This window comes from Sesamum indicum, linkage group LG4 (genome assembly GCF_026168435.1).
Source record: "Sesamum indicum cultivar Baizhima isolate 11 linkage group LG4, ASM2616843v1, whole genome shotgun sequence".
Classification (NCBI taxonomy): Eukaryota; Viridiplantae; Streptophyta; class Magnoliopsida; order Lamiales; family Pedaliaceae; genus Sesamum; species Sesamum indicum.
In genome coordinates, this window is record NC_142660.1 from 5,755,246 (window position 1) to 5,773,303 (window position 18,058).

The window sequence follows — 18,058 nt, forward strand, 5'->3', positions numbered from 1 at the left end:
TGATATTCTTATATCTCGAACCCTTACAGACTTAAGTTTTGAAAAGTTATAGTTGAGGGCCACCTCAACTAGCCTAACGATTAATGTGTGCAGACCAACCAACACTGATCCAATTCGAGACACTCACCAAACCTATATTTCGAATCACTACCAAGTCACCATTCAAATCAGCTCTAGGTGTCAGGGGACCTCGACCTAATTATAATATGTGTGACATCCGTAGAATTTTTCACGTAATTGGAGACTAATTGATAATCATTAGAAATTTAAATTTAATTAGTAAATGAATTATAGATTAGATTTGGTATATAGTAAAACTTAAATGGAATAAATTAGAGTTCGTTATAATATTTGAAAGCAAATTATATTAATTGAAAAAATTAGAAAGGACGTAATGGGTATTTGAGAAAAAATAATTAAATAAATAAAATAATAATAATATATTTATAAGTAATAATATATATATATGTTAGTAGTAATATAATATTACATATATATATATATATATATATTAGTAGTAATATAATATTATATACATATATATATGCATTAGAGGGAGGGGCCCACCAGCCCACCGCCTCACCCTCCTCTTTCTTTTTCTTGTTGTACACACACATAATACATTACACGCATAAAACACAATTAAGAAAAAAGTTGCACTCCTCCCTGTCACAGAAAAACTGAAAAAACAGAGTTACGTAAATTTGTATTTTAATTCATATTAATTAGTATAGTTATATTATTTAATTACTCTATTTACTAAATGTTGTTTATATTGAGCGATGTACTATTTAACCGGAGTATTTTATGATTTTGGCTATTTAAATTAGTTTCGAATTAAATATCACATTTGATATAAAAATGATATAGTTGGTTAATTAAATTATTAGATTTGCTAGACTTAATTATTATTATAGCCAATTTACACAATTTCATCGGAATGATTAACCAAATATGTAATTCTATGTATTGTTGCTTAATTAAATTATATAGCAATGATAAATAGGTAGAAAATTCATAGAAATATTTTGAAAATTATATTTAAGAAATATTAAGTTATTAAAGAGGAAAAATGAGGTTTTAGTGGTAATATAATTTACGGATGTTATTAAAAACGATAGTTATAAATATATAAGGGGTTTGATTAAATGAATTCTTATGAATTATTTGGTAAATCAAATATATGTTTGAGAAGCTTAGAAAATATAGTTATTTCAAAGAAAGTGGAATAGGGGTTTGGACCTTAATATAAATAGAATATTAAAAGATTGATAGAAAATGTACGAATATTATATAATATTTTATTTAGAGTTTATAATATTCTAAATATATTGATTATACGTATAATATTCTATTATAGGACGTGACGACAAAGTAGAGGGTTGAGCAGTCCCTCGTGAAATCGAAGCATTTTGGGATACAAGGTAAGTATAGCTAATTGGATTTATATATATATATCTATATGTGTAGTATTGTATATATTATATATATTGGTTTCTTGGATGCAATTGTGGACTAGGCTTTATATTGTTATACGTGACTTTCGTATATTGATTGCTTATATAATTAGTTGTGGATTATTTGTTAGATTACACTAATATCGGTGGAATTGTTATTATGTGTCATATGTGTTTGTAATGGTTGGACATGAGGGTGGTATGATTACGTGATCGTATAACTGATTGTCGTATGAAATCAAACTGAGAGCTATTATTGAGGAAGTGATTATTATAAAGAATGGAATGATAATCGTGAATTGAAATAAAAGATGATGCTTACCTAGTTGGGAACACAGTCAATGGTTTATGAAAATGTGATTGATGATGTGATATGAAAAATATATGAATTAAGCTAGGTACCATGGCGCGTAGGGTACCGGGGTATTCCGGGCAGCGGGGAATATCCTGTGCTGTTAGCTACACACTGGGGTGGTGTGGGGGTACCATATTTGTTGTAATGTCTTGTGCTGATATTGCTAAACAGCTGAAGTAAAAGAGTGTGGAGATATCACACAACGGGTATCCTGTGTTGTATATGATATGATGATGACCGACGAAACCATGGAATGATGTACTCCAATTAGAGTAAGTAGGGCCCTTAGCCAATAAACGATAACGTCAGATATTATGTCGTGGATTGATTTACAGTTGTGAGTATGTATTACTGCTTATATATGATATTGCTATATAACTAATGATTGTTAGTCGATGTGACTGCTTGTACATGAATTATTGCCTGTGTATATATATAGATTGATCGGCTATACTTATTGAGTAGGCAGCTCATTACTTACCACGTACTTTTCAGGAGATAGGTCACACTGATTAGCCACATTGGACTTTGAGTGGTGCCGTCGTCTTTATTAGGTGGGTCAGCCGTGAAATCTGAAATCAAAGTTTTTGATTGTTGGATTGTTAAATGTTCTGATTTTTTTTCGGGATTTGTGTTTTAAATTGTGGTATGATTTTCCTTAAGGTTATGTATATGAGAACATCTAGTGAGGGTGAATATAAACTTTCGGAGGTATCTATTACCTTTGTGGTGTATATATATTATATTGATAAATTATAATTTATTTTATGGATTGAAAGAGAATTACTTATAATTAGATGTAGCGAGTAGTGGGTGCTCAATATGATGTGTATATACTACTGGGTTTGGATTTTTTTTCTGATGAGAAAGTTTAAAAATACTAAAAAATTCTATTGTTTTCCTCGAAGTTTTGGTGTAATACTTTATAATTATTTTATAAACATAAGTGGCTTGGTTTTGAAAAAAAATAATAGAAAAACTGAATTTAGTGATATGTTAATTGACAAAAAACTATCATTCCAAACTATAAGAATTAGTGGGGTCTCAAGTAAGTTTGTCTCATTTCATTTTTCATTGGTGGGATTGGCAAAAGTTGAAGAAATTGTATTTTTCATTCTATAATTTATGACTATTTAATACATTTTTTGTCGCATGAATTGCAAAATTTTTCTTAATAATTTCATAAGTTATAAAAATATTTCACTAACAACGACATGCATAGCACATAGCATTTTCTGTCAAAATATTAATGAAATTTGATGAAATGATTAAGAATTTTTTTTTTTATACATTATAGGATCATCAATAAAAAATTTATTTAATTAATGAGACGAAGAGTATACTAACGCTAAAATGAGAACAAAAAATGAAATTTCTCCGAAAAAGTTAGAAATTCTTTTCTGGGTTTTTTTTTTTTTTTTATATTTCACATTTCTTGAGGGGTCTACAAGTTAAATAATTACTCTAATGCACATATAAAACGTGAGAGGAAATCTGTACGTATCTGTACTTGGTACGGCCTCTGTGTCCAGACAGGAAACCTCTATCGCCAGTCAAAACATGCTCGTCCCACTCCGACTTCATCGCTCACCGCCGACCATCATCACTCCATCTCAAGAAATTCTTCAATCCACCACATCTCTCTCTCTCTCTCTCTCTCTCGCGCGCGCGCGCACACACACACACACACAAACACACACACACACACAAACACGCTTATCTATTATGTACCTGTCTGCGTAAATATACTGTCTGAATTTTTGCTTAAGGGAAGTCAATTGCTGATTTCATTTGTGGGCTGTGATGATGATGTAATGGTTTTAGAGTAGACTCTTTTTTCTTTTTTGCTTATGATCATGTAGTTTATGTTGATGGGATGTGCTTTATTATTTGAACTGATTGTTCAATTTTCATTTTGCGGTTTCAATTTTTGGTTAATTTACTGAGTTGAGATGATAAAGAATTCGTCTTGCTGAGTTCTGGATGTTTGTGGATTTTCAGCTGCTTTTTATTTAGCATTTGCAATTCGGTAGAATATCAAGAATTGATGCATGGAATAGAAATTGGATTTCATTGAAATTAAGCTTTCTATTGAATGATTGGGATCTTACCGCATGCAGGCTATTGTAGTGATTCTCAAGTTAAACATTCACATTTTCAGGATATTCATGCTTTTAGTTGAACATTCAGTTTGGATTTAGGGAAAATCTTTGTCCGGATCAGGTTTGTTGAACCAAACTAATTTCAAAGTATGTGTATCACACTTACTCTGTGATTGATCATTTTTTCTGAACTATACACGTATCACGCTACAAGTATATTGCACTTGCTAGAAGATTGGTTTAAGTTCGACCAAGTTAGGTGCTGGTTAGAATTTCCTTGAATTGTAGGAGGGATATAGTTCACTTGAATAGAAACTGTTTGTGCTATATTTTTTCAGTATAAACTTGATTGTGTTCTCCTTCCTGTAAAAGTATGCTGACCGGCAGGAGCTTTTATCAAAAAATAAAGATGTTAGTGTCGATCAACTGCTGCTGATATTTGGTTTGGTTCCAAAGGCTTTGCTCTGATTGGTTTCTTGTTTGAAAACTTGGACGTGTAAGTCGACCGTAAGGAAAGAACCTTCAGCAAAGCCTAATGGCACTCCTCAGCCAGTAGATGTTAGCAAGCAGGTTGCTGCAGGCATTCATAGTAGCACAGCAAGCAACATCCAGAGTTGGTCAAAGTACTTGCAATTTCATCACGGTACATTTCCAATCAAACAACTGTTTCTGTGCGTTAGCAAGAACGTATAAATTAATCTCCATGAACATGTATTACGCTTGCAGTTGTGAATTAACCAATGGTAAAGAATAGATATTTGAACTATGTGAGAATAAGAGTGTGTAAAAAGTTGAAGAAACCACAATTATCTGCCCTGTCATGCCCACGGTGTACATTGACAATTTTGCATACACCGTTGTAAGGTTTAGGTGGTCATGTCAGTTTCCAGCAATTCCCCTGACTTCCCTGTGTGAAATGCTTCATGTTGCACTTGACTAAAAATAAGTGATGTGTCCCAGGACCAACCATCAATAAAGGTCCATGCCGCCCCGGAGGAGGTTCTTTGGTTTACCTGTTTGGTGGTGATAGCAATTAAGACATCTGGGGAACTGATGATGAAGTGTTTTTTGTGAGTTGATGTAAAACCTCAAATGATATGGTCGTCAAATGCTTTTACCGTTGTGTTTATGGTCGTCAAAGACTTAATATATGTATTCTCAAATGCAAGGGTTGCTGTCTGAAGATATGACAAACTTTTGGATGCAAAAACATCAATCAAAAGGATCAATTCATTTTTAAAACAACAAAGTAATGTTCTCCGTTGTATCTTATGCTTTTCTAAGTTTTATGCTTGAAGATGGCGTAGTTATGCAGTAATACCACTTCTGTGCCTGCACAAACCACCCAACCACTGAAAGCTTTTCAAGTTAAGGCTTGTGTAAGGGCAAAGGTTAACTAATCGAGTTGGAAACGAAGCACTAAAGAGTATTCCAAACAAAAAGACGGAGGACAACAATCTGAGTAGGGCAAAATGTCAATTCACTGAATATTATGTTGTAAAATTACCAGTAGAATGGATAAAAGGACTTACATATAGACGAGCTTTCTGCTACTAAGCTAGAAGCAATCTTCTCAACATAAATGTACTATCTTTATACAAGAAAAGTTTTTGTTTTATTTTAATTTCAACTGAAAAGCAAGGACATACCAGGATGGAGTGCAACCAACGCATTATCAATCTCAGGTGGCAGTTTGTTGCGGGGGAGGAGCAGGGATGATTCCCCATCTTCGACGAACATCTTCCAAGTCATCCTCAAAATGGCGCTCATAATACACACACATTAGATCAGTGCATCTCATACCTGCCCGAAGAGCCCAAGGGAAGTAATGTTGGTAGAATAGTTTCCTCTGCTTTTCACTGAATCTAGCAGTACCACCCACAACAGATAGGGCGCACATTGGGAGCAGCATTTGCTCAAATTCTATAACCTTCAATGCTGATTCGCCAATTAAATTGGTAGGTAGCCCAAAGAGAGTGTGCCAGAAGTCATGCACCTCACGAGCACGGGTTGCAACATAGGCTACTTCTTCTGTTTCCATGAACCTGACTGGTGGTCTATCATCTGGGGAGAAATTCCTGGATCCCATAAACTTTGCATATGCAGCACCAAATGTGTTAGGTGGAAGGTCCCATGCATGGCCAACATTAGCAGATATAACACGAGGACGCTCCAATAGTACAGCCTGCAATGGAGAAAATAGGAGGTTAATTCCATCAACTGCGATTACGAAAAAGATGTATGAAGGAAACAATACACTAAGGCACCTAAAATTTCAATTAATTCTCTAAATTTCCATGTGCTCTTACATGGATGTTCAGAAATAAGTGCTTGCTTTTAGATTAACCCCATCTCCACACGATATCTAAAAGCATCTTTCAACCTATTATGACATTCAGCAACCATGCCCATGCTTGCTCAGATAGTATGCTGTAGATAACTAACAATCAAGATCCTGCAAGCTGGCATTGTAAAATTGTATACAAAATTGCCTAGTGTTATCTTCCACATAGCCAACTATTGCTCCAAACAGAGAAACTATGGGCAACATTGCAACCAAATGTTTCAAGAAACATCCTTGATGCCACTAATGCTGCTTGACTTTAGTTCTAAGGCCAGAACACACATTCAGAAAGTCAGTTAGCTAAAACTTTTTCATCTCCGAATTAGATTTCCATAAAGTCCAATCAGTTGATGAATAAAAGCAAACACCCAATCATCATGAAATGACTCACAAATATATGTTAATTGCTGCATTTAAGTCAGTTGGTAAACCTCACAAGCAGCAAGTCATGACCGAAATATAAAAATGTAAATGAAAAAAGCACCCGAGAAACAAAGTTCTTTTCCTCATAGATCATAGTGCAAAATCAAAGCATAATCAATAGCATGCTAAGTATTGGAGTAAAGGAAGAATCATCTCCACTCTGTAATAATAAAGGTCCATTATGCAGGTAATAATCAAAGGCTTACCCTTCCTTCTGGACTCCTCTTCATCCTTTTGAGCACACTTTCAAATGCAGGCTTTCCAGTTGTCTCCCCCAGCGCAGCTATCAAATCAGCTCTTCGTGGATCCAACAATGCTCCGACAGCTGATCCAACTGCAACGGCAGCGCGCTGCCATCCTTTCAGCCGAACTCGAGCACCCTCTATCATTCCAAAAACTATCTGCTGTAATTTCACAAGTAAGTTCATCAGACTCAAAGAAAATTAAGGTATAAACTAGGGCTGTCAATGAGTCGAGCTCGAATTTCATTTCTATGGCTCGAGCTCGAATTATGTATAATGAGCTCGAGCTCGAGTTAACTTCATTCAAAACAACAGCAAAAAATATCGAAGAGCAGCAAAATCAAACTTAAGAGATGCAACGGAAACCTGTTCGGTTCGTGCTTGGCCGACACCATAACAATCACCCACCTTATTGCATACGACGGCCTGAGATTCGTTCAGATGGCGGAGGAAATGAGGTCGAAAAGAAGGCGCTCGAAGAGGAAGACGTCGCTTGTCGGCGAGTAACCAAAATAGATGGTTGACGGCTCAAAATGTTCGCCGTGGAGAGAGGAGTCGAACGGTGGTAGTCCGCCGGCAAATGGACCCACCTCTTTTGGTTCCGCGACTTCGCACCCCTCGTCGCGCTTGATTCTTCTCCGCCGCCTGTGGTCGTTCTTCGTTGCTCTGGTAGGTGAATTTGGGGTTAGAATGAGATTTGATAATTGGGGGAGAAAGATTGGTAGATGGATTTGGGGTTAGGCTGGATTTCGAATTTGGGGGAGAAGGAGAGCGGCGATGATGGGAGAAGAAAGGTCGGTGGATTTGGAGAAGAAAGAGGGGAAGAAGGTGTTTTTAATAAAATCATTTGTTTATATAATTCTTTAATAAAATTATATTATTACAAATATATAAAATATTATTATTTTAGTTTTAAAAAGTGGTATCATATTTTAATTTATTATTATAATTATTAATATTAATTAAAAAATAAACATAAGTTATTTTTTAAAAGTTGTTGATCTCATTATATACAAAAATAATAATAATTAAGAGACGAATTTCTTAAATCAAAGTATAAAATAGCGATTGATCTCATTATATATATAATAAATTATTAATAAAAATAATTAAAATTATCAATCATCATTAATTAGTATTATTATTGTATTTAAACTAATTTATGAGAATCACCAAATTTTGGCATTAATTTATAAGTATTAAAATAGATTGGATTTTGCATACTATGTTATAAATATACCAAAATATAGTATGATATTTTAATTTATTGTTATAAATATAAACTACTAATTAATTTAGTAGTAATATAATTTATAAAATATATCAAAAAAAATTCATACTGAACAATTTAAAATTGTAGAAAAGTATCTATTATCTAGAATAATGCAATTGAAATAAATAAAAAAAGTTATAGTTGAGGTTAATATATGTTCACAATCTGCAATAAATTTATATATTTTTAAATATTAGTATTATATTGATATAACTATCATCTTATATTGTTGAATCACATGGATTAATCAGGTAATCAAAATTCAGATCAAACCGTTAGATAGGACCAAACTCACAGAAAAATACATTTGGTAAAGTTTTAGACTTATTGGATATACAGATGTCGAGATATTGTACTTGAAACATTAGGGTAATCATTTGAGACGATGTATATTTGAATCGAGCCATGTGATTTTAAATCATACAATCTGATATGATCTAGTGGACACAGTCTTGTATGTATTTAAATTTAGTATGAATCGGGTGCCCAAATTTTAAAATATCGTAATTATTAATTAAATTTTTTGGTCTCATTATATATATAATAAAATAATAATTAGAATCTTTTGAGCTCGAGTCAAGCTCAAAATCGAGCTAACTCGACTCATCTGCCTATAAACAAACCAAAATAAAGAAGAGAAAAGTCACAAGGTAGTCAATTGTTATTGATATTTTTAACCAATATATGTTATTGGGTTTTTTGCAATTTAAAACCCTCTGAAATTAGTCCACTATGAAAAAAAAAAACATACCAATTTATCTCCTTGTATTTTTTAAAATAGACGATTCATCCCCCGATATTTTTTAAAATAGAGTAATTTTCCTTCCTATCTAATAAGGTAAATTGCTTCATTTTATAAAATATAAAGAGTTATTTTGCTTTTATTTTTTTTTTCATAGGGATAATTTGCACATTTACAATATCATTGTTTGCATTTGTCCCATGTGTGATCATGCGGCAGAAAATGAAATGAACGGAGAAAAAAAAAAAAAAAGAACATAGTTTTAGCATCAAAGTCATGCACTAAAAAAATCAATTGCAAAATTTACCATTTACAAGTAGAGAAATCAATAATGTTCAAAATCAAATAAAGAGAAATTACAGCGTAAAATTTGCTGACTCCACCTATAAGCTCTCCCCTTCAGTTAAATGTTTCTTTCTGATAATTACATAGCAGAAGAGAGATTTTGCCTCAATTTTTCCAAATAATTAAATCAGTTGATTATTGAGCGACCGGTAAATACAAATTCCCTAGTTTTTACAATATACATGCCATATTATCAACATACCCAATCTCAATTGTCACGGATGCAATAAGTGATCCGGCTTAGAAAGATATGACCTTGATTAGTGATTTTGATCGTACCAAGTCGTCCTCCTAGATCTTTGATGGAATCTCAGGATCAGAGAAGTGAGTTAGGCTAGTCGAGTTCGTCTTGGACAGACCTTCTAACGCCTAAATTAGTTGGTAGTGTTGAGATAGATATATACGGGCTTAAGTAGTTTTCCTAAAACGATCGAATATAAGTTATCCCTTAACGAATTAGACATGATGTATTTATAAGATTAACATCGGCTGTGGGGTGTGGCTATGTGTCACAATCCTGGACTCCCAGCCTCCAATCGCACGGTCCAACACTATTCAAGTGTCCAGATCGTATGGCGGATGAGCCTCCACGATCCTAGTCGCATATCTTGCACGCGGATTCCTAATTTCTGTGGGATTTTAGGCTTAAAAGGCATATTTTTAGTCGAAATACCCTTTTTACTCTTTTAATAATTCTAGCCTCATCAATAAGATCCTCCAAAATTGTATCAAAATGGGTGTTGGAGACAATTGGCGACAGATATTGCTGCAACAACAACGACGCTGGGCAGTGGCAGGTACAAACTGCTCTGTGTTTGATTGTTTTCTACAAGAGTTATAATCAGTTTTTATTTTCCCTAAGTACTTTTTTTTTAAAAAAGGTTTGGATCAGTTTCGGATCATGGGATCAATTTCGGGCCGAGTACAAGTAACACTTGGATTTGATTTTGCGTCGGGTCAACAACTCTAGTTGGGTCGGATTCACATTTATAAATTGAGAATCAATCCCTTGTTATTATCTATACTAAAATAAGAAAGAAAGATCCCCTAAACTTACAAATAATTGTTAAAGACACCGTTGCACTAATTTTTTATAAAGTCAAAAATATCGTTCAACTGATAAGATAATTAACTGATAGATTAGTTTTTTTCTTTTTTCTTTTAATGAAACATATTGGTTTATATATTATACTATTATTTATAATATTTATATTTCAATACTAACCTATACTAATATAAAAAGAAAAGCCACTCCACACTCACAAACGGCGGTTAATGATACCATCGCACCAATTTTTCATGATACCAAAAATACCCTTCATGATAAAATAACTAAACTTATCCTACTTTTCAGAATTTAGATTAATTGATAATTTTTTTCTTTTTTTTATTAATGTAATGTACAGATTTATATTTTACTCTTATTTATAATATGTTTTAAAGCATGAAATATTAATTATTATATGCACGCAGGAACAACGTGCCACAGAGGCTGGTATAAAAAAATGGCCCTCCACACCTACAAATGGCGGTTAATAACATTGCCGCACCAATTTTTTGAGAAGACAAAAGTGCCATTCGACTAATAAGATAACTTACTTATTCAACTTTTTCATTAACTTATAATTAGTTTTTTTTCTTTCTACTTTCTAATTAATGTATTGTTTTATATATATATATATATATATATAATATTTTAAGGCGTGATATTAAATGAACATAGAAATGGCGTGCCACAACTACTAGTATAAAAAGAAAAAAACCATCTCCATTCACAAATTGTGGTTAATGACTCCGCTCCCTAATTTCTTGTGAAGTAAAAAATGCATAACTAACTGATAAATCAGTTTTATTTTCTTTTTTTAGTAAATATATTGATTTATATATTTTATTATTATTTATAATATATTTTAAAGTGTGAAAGATTATTTATTATATGCACGCATGTTACAATGGCTAGTGATGTTAAATTAGAACAAAAAATTCAATCTTCTGATATACTAACAGGTTCATTTTAGTAAAATATTACTATAGTTTAGTAATAGTTAAAAATGGAATGTGATTATACCGACAATTTTGGTTCCAACTTCATCAAGAGTCAAAATATTACGTTGGCATATTGATTTTTACATGATTTCTGTACAATCTTCCTTGATGATTCTATAGGTGTCGTTCATGTTTTATTATTTATATTTATTTATGTTCAAATCAATATAAAAAAGAAAGATCCTCCACACTCATAAACAGAGAGGGTTCATTTGATCTTACCTCTCAGCCTCTTCATATTTTTCTGAATAGATGCTTGATAACATGAATCCTTCAATTTGTCTTTAAGGAAAGACATTCTCCCTACAACTGAGTCTAGCTGTCCTTCAGGTACTTTGTATGATTGGATCAACATTTTCCTCCATAGACTGCATATCTTTGCAAAGAACATTGGAGCTCCTACTTTTATTGCTACTTCGCTATGGAAGAAATACTTAAGAAACCAATAGATATATTCATCTATTGCTTAAATACTTCTTTGTTCAAGGCTGAAGAGAGCTTGTGCATATTCTCTAGCTTTGTTTGCTCGAATTCCTTCGAATTAACCATCTCTGACGAAGTGTATCATGATAAGTCTTCCTAGTCGGTCTGCGATTGCACCTTTCGAGTCTCCAGCAAGGATGCTGACTTTGGTATCTTTTGGGGTATTATCCCATCCGATCTTCACAGATCCCTTCAAGCTCAACTCCACAAGTTTTATGAAGTTTCCTTTGTCGAGTTCTAGGGTAGTTGCTGCTATCTTAATGGCTGCAACCCATTCAGCTATCAATTTCTCAGTATTCCATGAAAACTAATATTAGTTTCCTTCTTTTTGATCAAAATTATATTCCTCATGCTAAAAGATTCACACGATTCAAATAAAAAAATTCACAACCAATGACATTCAACCACAGATCCACAAAAGTTCACATCCACCAAAAATATTGCAAGTTGAATAACACTATAAAAATAAAATAATTACATAAATATAAATAAATTAAGAAGCTAAAAAGATGCTTACATAGATACAAACAAAGAAGTGATCGAATTAATTTCTTTTCCTTTTTCTTGACCTTGGCTTATTTGGGTTTTCAAACCCTAGAGAAAAAAATAAAAAATCGAGACATGTGAGTTTGGATGGGGGTTTGATGGGGGGCTCGCATAAAATGGTCATAAGAGAACAATGATTTTGAGGGTTTTTCTAGCGGGTTTTCTTGAATTTTTGTGTTGTACCCACCTCCATTGCTGCTTCGACTGAGGGTCAGAAGAGAACAATGATTTTGAGGGTTTTTTCTAGCGGGTTTTCTTGAATTTTTGTGTCGTACCCACCTCCATTGCTGCTTCTACCGAGGGAGCATAGGGGCACCATGAGGACTCATCACTTTCGCCGCCTAGAGTCGACCATCCTCCACAACGAACCCCACATCTCTCCTTCAACGAGGCTGCGAAAATCCTTAATTTTATAGCTAATTGGTGAAGGAAGATATGTCCGCTTCCTCAATCGGAGCAATAAACCCAAATATAAGCACTTATTGGTCCCCTTTTTCACATCGCCCTCCAGCATTGGTACAAAATCCTAACCCTTCACTCCCTCTCTGATGCCTTTCGTCCTCTTTCCTTGCTTTTTCTTCTCTATTTTTTTGGGTTGAGAGAGAGAGGAGAGCGGAAATGAACATGGTGTATTTGGGGAAAATGGTGTGTTCGGATTCAGAGAAGAAACGGGAAATGAACTTTGGTGGGTTTGGGGAGAACGGTGGGTTTGGGAAGACACACACGAACATAGAGGAATGTGTATTTTTAGTATTGAGAGAGGGTTTTTGCAATTTGCTTTTAATATTGCTTCACTTATGTATATAAACTATGTTATAAATATACCAAAATATAGTTGAAATTTTAATTTATTGTTATAAATATAAACAATTAATTAGTTTCTCCAATTATGATAAGGTGGAAGAAATAAAAATACAACTAAATAATATTGTTAAAAGAATATATAAGGATCCTAAACTAAATGATAAATGAAGACACATGATATAATTGACTATGAAATTTTATTTGAAAATTATTCAAACATAATCGATTTTAGTTCTGGATCCCTAGCTAGAAAAGAAATTAAGGAAGAATTTTCTGAAAAAAGATGGGAACGCTTTAGAAAATGATTTTTTAAAAATTTCCCACCTGAAAAATAAAATAAAATTTCAAATCAATTCTATAAGGAGTTATTCATATGGAATAAGAAAGTTACCTTTGTTCCTTGGTTTATAACCAAATACTCAAAACAATATTTAAATGTACTAGAGAGAAAATATTTCTTAGAAAATGAAAAAATCCTAAATAACGTCTTTACCCCTCAACAGCCTTTCAAAATGAATTCAAATGAAATAGAGATTAATTTTAAAGCATTTTCTGAATTAATTGAAGAAGATACTTTAATAGTTACAATCTCAGAAATAAATGAGTTATTAAAAAAGTAAAATTATGCCAATTTATACTTAAATGTTATAGGGGAACAAATTATGAAATTAAATAATAAGATTGATAAGATTATGGAATGGCAATAAGTATTCGCCAAAAGAAATCAACTCAAATAAGACATTAGTTGAAGAAACAATAGGACAAATTATTGCGAGACCCTCAATTCAACCACCCCCTAGATATTATAGGTTTTAATTTAAAACTTATAGGAGACCTAGAAAAATTTTTGGATCAAAAATTTAATACTCTAAAATTAAATACTCTAAATAATGACAGAGATTCTCAGGATTATAAAGTTGAATTCATGGAGGAAATTAACAAATTAGAAAAATTCGCTAGGAAGCCAATGCAAACCAAATTTTATTATCTTAGACCAACACCCCAAGATGTTCTTTATGAAGAACAAGAGATAATTGACCAAAATAGTTATAATGGAAAACAAATTTATGAATGGACATTGATGGATTTACAGAAAGACAAATATAATCCTATACATAAAATGATGATGTATAGTACTATCTGTAAAGGAAATAATAAATACGATAAAGCTATTGCTAAAATGATCATATCAGGATTCACTGGCCAATTAAAAGGGTGGTGGGATAATTATCTTAGCCAAACTGATAAAGATGAAATATTAAATACAATGAAACTTGAAGATAATATCTCAGAGGAGAAAGCAATTTATACATTAGCTATAAACATCGTTGAGCATTTTACAAATAGATGGTCAGATAATAGTGAAAATATTCAAACACTTCTACAGAATCTAAAATGTAAGAGATTAACTTCATTTAGATGGTATAAAGTTTTAGGAAATGGATCGGGTTAAGATGGACAACAGCTGGAATATGAAGGCGATAAAAGACACATGAATTTGTTAACCCAGTTTGGATATAAATCCTACGTCTGGGAGCGATACCAAGCCAGGAGAAAACACTCAAAGAGGAGGAAAATTGAGGAGTACAACACACACACACTTGTATGCAAGTCTTCACCACACGTGAAAGACAACACTCACCCTCGTCTCAACTCTTTCTTTTCTCTCTACTCTACTCTACTCTACAAAACAATGCTAATAAGAGTAGTATTTATAGCCATGACTTATCCTTTTCCAACTCAACTTAGGATTTCTAAGTTGAATCGGGTTATCCTTCTCCAACTCAAATTGGGATTTCTAAGTTGAATCGGATCATCCTTGACTTCTTCAAATCAATCTTCACAACTTAACAATCTCCCACTTGAAGATTGATTAGTTTTTCTCCACTTCTTTCTTGGTACCGCCGGGTTTTTCCACTCTTGTCATCAAGGCCAGTCGAAGCCGTACACAGCTTCAACTTCTCCATCGCAACCGCCTTGGTCAGCATGTCCGCAGGGTTCTTTTCTCCTTGGATCTTCTCCAGCTGCAGTGCCTTCTTCTCCAGAAGTTATCGGATGAAATGGTACTTGATCTCGATGTGCTTTGTCCGCGAATGGAACGCGGGATTCTTTACCAGATGGATCGCACTCTGGCTATCGCTGTGAAGAATCACATCTGCCTGAGGTTTCCCTAATTCACCCAAGAAGTGTTGCAGCCAAATGAGCTCCTTAGCCGCCTCAGTAACTGCCACGTACTCAGCTTCCGTTGTGAACAGTGTGACAACCTTCTGCAGCTTTGAAACCCAGGATACGGCTGTACCGCCATATGTGAACACGTACCCTGTAGTGCTCCTCCTTTGTCATAGTCACTCCCTGCAAAATCAGCGTCAACAAACCCAAACAAGGTAAGCTTGCCCTTACCAAACACCAATGCTCGGTCCTTAGTACCCCTTAGGTACCTAAGAATCCATTTCACAGCTTCCCAGTGCATCACTCCTGGATTGCTCATAAAACGGCTAACTACTCCCACTGCATGTACTATATCCGGTCGAGTACAAATCATAGCATACATCAGGCTCCCAATTGCTGAGGCATACGGTGTGACTCTCATCTTTGCACGTTCGGAGTCAGTCTGGGGCGAATCACTGTTGGATAGTTTGAACTGATTTCCCAATGGCATTCTAACCGGTTTCGCATTTTCCATCTTGAATCTGCATAATACCTTCTCAATATAATCAGATTGAGATAATCACAATTTACCAGTACCTTTGTCCCTTGTGATTTTCATGCCCAATATCTGCCTTGCTTCGCCAAGATCTTTCATGTCAAACTTCCTCGACAACTGATCCTTGAGCCTATTGATCTCCTTGACATTTGATCCTGCTATCAACATGTCATCAACATACAGGAGTAGAATGATAAAAAACTCATCGAACCTCTTCACGTAGCAGCAATGATCAGCATTGCATCTAGAGAAACCTATCTCTAGCATGAAGTTGTCAAACTTCTTGTACCACTGCCGCGGAGCCTGTTTTAATCCATACAGGCTTTTCTTCAGGCGACACACCTACTGATCACCTCCATTATACCCCTCTGGTTGTACCATGTATATCTCCTCCTCAAGATCCCCGTGTAGGAAGGCTGTCTTCACATCCATCTGTTGTAACTCCAAGTTCTCTGCCGCTACCATGCTCAACACAAGACGAATAGTAGTTAACTTGACAACAGGTGTAAAAACATCAGTAAAGTCAATACCGTATCTTTGTTGGAATCCCTTGACTACGAGTCTTGCCTTGTACCGCTTCTTCCCGTCTGATTCTTCCTTAATTCGATAGACCCATCTGTTCTGTAGGGCCTTCTTTCCTTTTGGGAGCTGACACAATTCCCATGTGTCGTTTTTCTTCAACGAGTTCATCTCGTCGTTCATCGCAAGCTCCCACTTGCTCTTATGGGCATCGTTGACTGCCTCTGCGTAACATTCGGGTTCCCCACAATCAGACAAAAGCAAGTAATAAAGAGAGGGGGAGTACCTATCTGGGGCCCTTCTCAGCCTCGATTCTCGACCCAGTGCCAAGGGTGTGCTGCTTTCAGCAATCGGTTCCTCCAATGCTGGTTCTGGCTCTATCTCCGTCTGTTCGGTTTCGTTCGTCTGAACTCCCACTGAATCTGTATCTGCTGGTCTCATGATCCCGGAATTTGAAATGTCGAGATCAACAAATTTCCTTTCCTTCTTGTCATCGTCCGGGCTTACCTTCCTGTCATTATACATTACATCCTCATTAAATATAACATTCCTACTGCGAATTATTTTCCGGTTTTGATCATCCCAGAATCTATACCCAAATTCATCAGTCCCATACCCAATGAATGTACATTTAATCGACTTAGCATCCAACTTAGTCCAATCATCGTTCAAAATATAGGCTGAACAACCAAAAGTACGTAAGAAAGAAAGATCCACTTTCTTACCACTCCATACCTCTTCTGGTATCCTGTTGTTCAACGGGACAGAAGGCCCTCGATTGATCAAGAAAGCAGCCGTGTTGACTGCATCTGCCCAAAACATCTTTGGCAGTCCGCTCTTCAATCGCATGCATCTCGCACGCTCATTCAGTGTTCTGTTCATCCTCTCAGCAATGCCATTTTGCTGAGGTGTCCCCGGGATTGTTTTCTGCATTCGGATTCCATGGTCGGTGCAGTAATTCTTGATACCTTCATTGCTGTACTCGCCATCGTTATCCGATCTGAGACATTTCACTTGTAGACCTGTCTCATTTTCCACTAGTGCCCTCCATCTCCTGAATGTGTCAAAGGCATCAGATTTCTTTTTAAGAAATACACCCATACCTTTCTAGTGGAGTCATCGATGAATGTCATGTAGTACGTTGATCCACCAAGAGATGACACTAGTGCTGGCCCCCACAAATCGATGTGAACAAGCTCCGACTTTTCTTTCCTCGGAGTTCTTCTTGTGGTCAAGAAGCTCACCCGCTTCTGCTTTCCGAACACGCAGTGTTCACAATGACCCACCTCTACCGATTTTAACTCGGGTAACCGTCCTTTCGACTTCAGTACGTTCATTCCTTTCTCGCTCATGTGACCCAAGCAATTGTGCCACAGGTTAGCCTGCGATACAGTTCCTGCAAAGGGGATGTTTGAACTGGATCCTCCCGCCATGTAGAGCGTTCCCGACTTTAGTCCTCGTGCCAAAGTCATTGCTCCCCGACTGATCTTCCACTTCGCGTCTCCAAACGTCGTGTGGAATCCATCACTGTCTAGCTGTCCGACTAAGATCAAGTTCCTCTTCAGTCCTGGTATGTGTCACACCATCTCCTTCTTGCCCTTGTTTTTCCCCCTGGACTTTGACCTTCCACAGTATGTACCCCGTGTGCCAGGTCTCCCTCTAGACTTTGTATG

General features: G+C 35.2%; 1 protein-coding gene and 1 long non-coding RNA gene across 6 annotated transcripts; one reads left to right on the top strand and one right to left on the bottom strand.

Annotated features, from left to right (window-relative positions):
- Positions 1-3,221: 3,221 nt before the first annotated feature.
- On the top strand, positions 3,222-5,082 carry LOC110011395 (uncharacterized). Its single transcript, XR_002286403.2, has 2 exons — positions 3,222-4,557; positions 4,875-5,082. It is a non-coding gene; the product is annotated as an uncharacterized LOC110011395 (long non-coding RNA).
- LOC105179813 (coenzyme Q biosynthesis Coq4 family protein / ubiquinone biosynthesis Coq4 family protein) lies at positions 4,605-7,757 on the bottom strand. Of its 5 annotated transcripts, XM_011103448.3 has the most exons (4): positions 7,332-7,756; positions 6,888-7,085; positions 5,564-6,099; positions 4,605-4,927 (listed from the first exon to the last, which is right to left on the bottom strand). In XM_011103448.3, exons 2-3 carry the CDS (start codon positions 7,068-7,070, stop codon positions 5,596-5,598), a joined length of 687 nt encoding a protein of 228 aa, XP_011101750.1. In that variant the 5' UTR covers positions 7,071-7,085; positions 7,332-7,756; the 3' UTR covers positions 4,605-4,927; positions 5,564-5,595. The 5 variants fall into 5 exon arrangements, with proteins under 5 accessions (XP_011101750.1, XP_011101752.1, XP_020547104.1 ...); XM_011103450.3 differs by lacking the exon at positions 4,605-4,927 and having other exon boundaries at positions 5,374-6,099; positions 6,888-7,082; positions 7,290-7,757; XM_020691445.2 differs by lacking the exon at positions 4,605-4,927 and having other exon boundaries at positions 5,374-6,099; positions 6,888-7,082.
- Positions 7,758-18,058: the final 10,301 nt, after the last annotated feature.

What these genes read in the sequence shown, in the direction of transcription:
- LOC105179813 (XM_011103448.3), bottom strand. Translation starts at nt 7,070, where the DNA reads ATGATAGAGGGTGCTCGAGTTCGGCTGAAAGGATGGCAGCGCGCTGCC. An exon ending in AGAGGAGTCCAGAAGGAAGG is followed by an intron (nt 6,100 to 6,887) that starts GTAAGCCTTTGA and finishes TCTCCATTGCAG; the next exon opens with GCTGTACTATTGGAGCGTCC.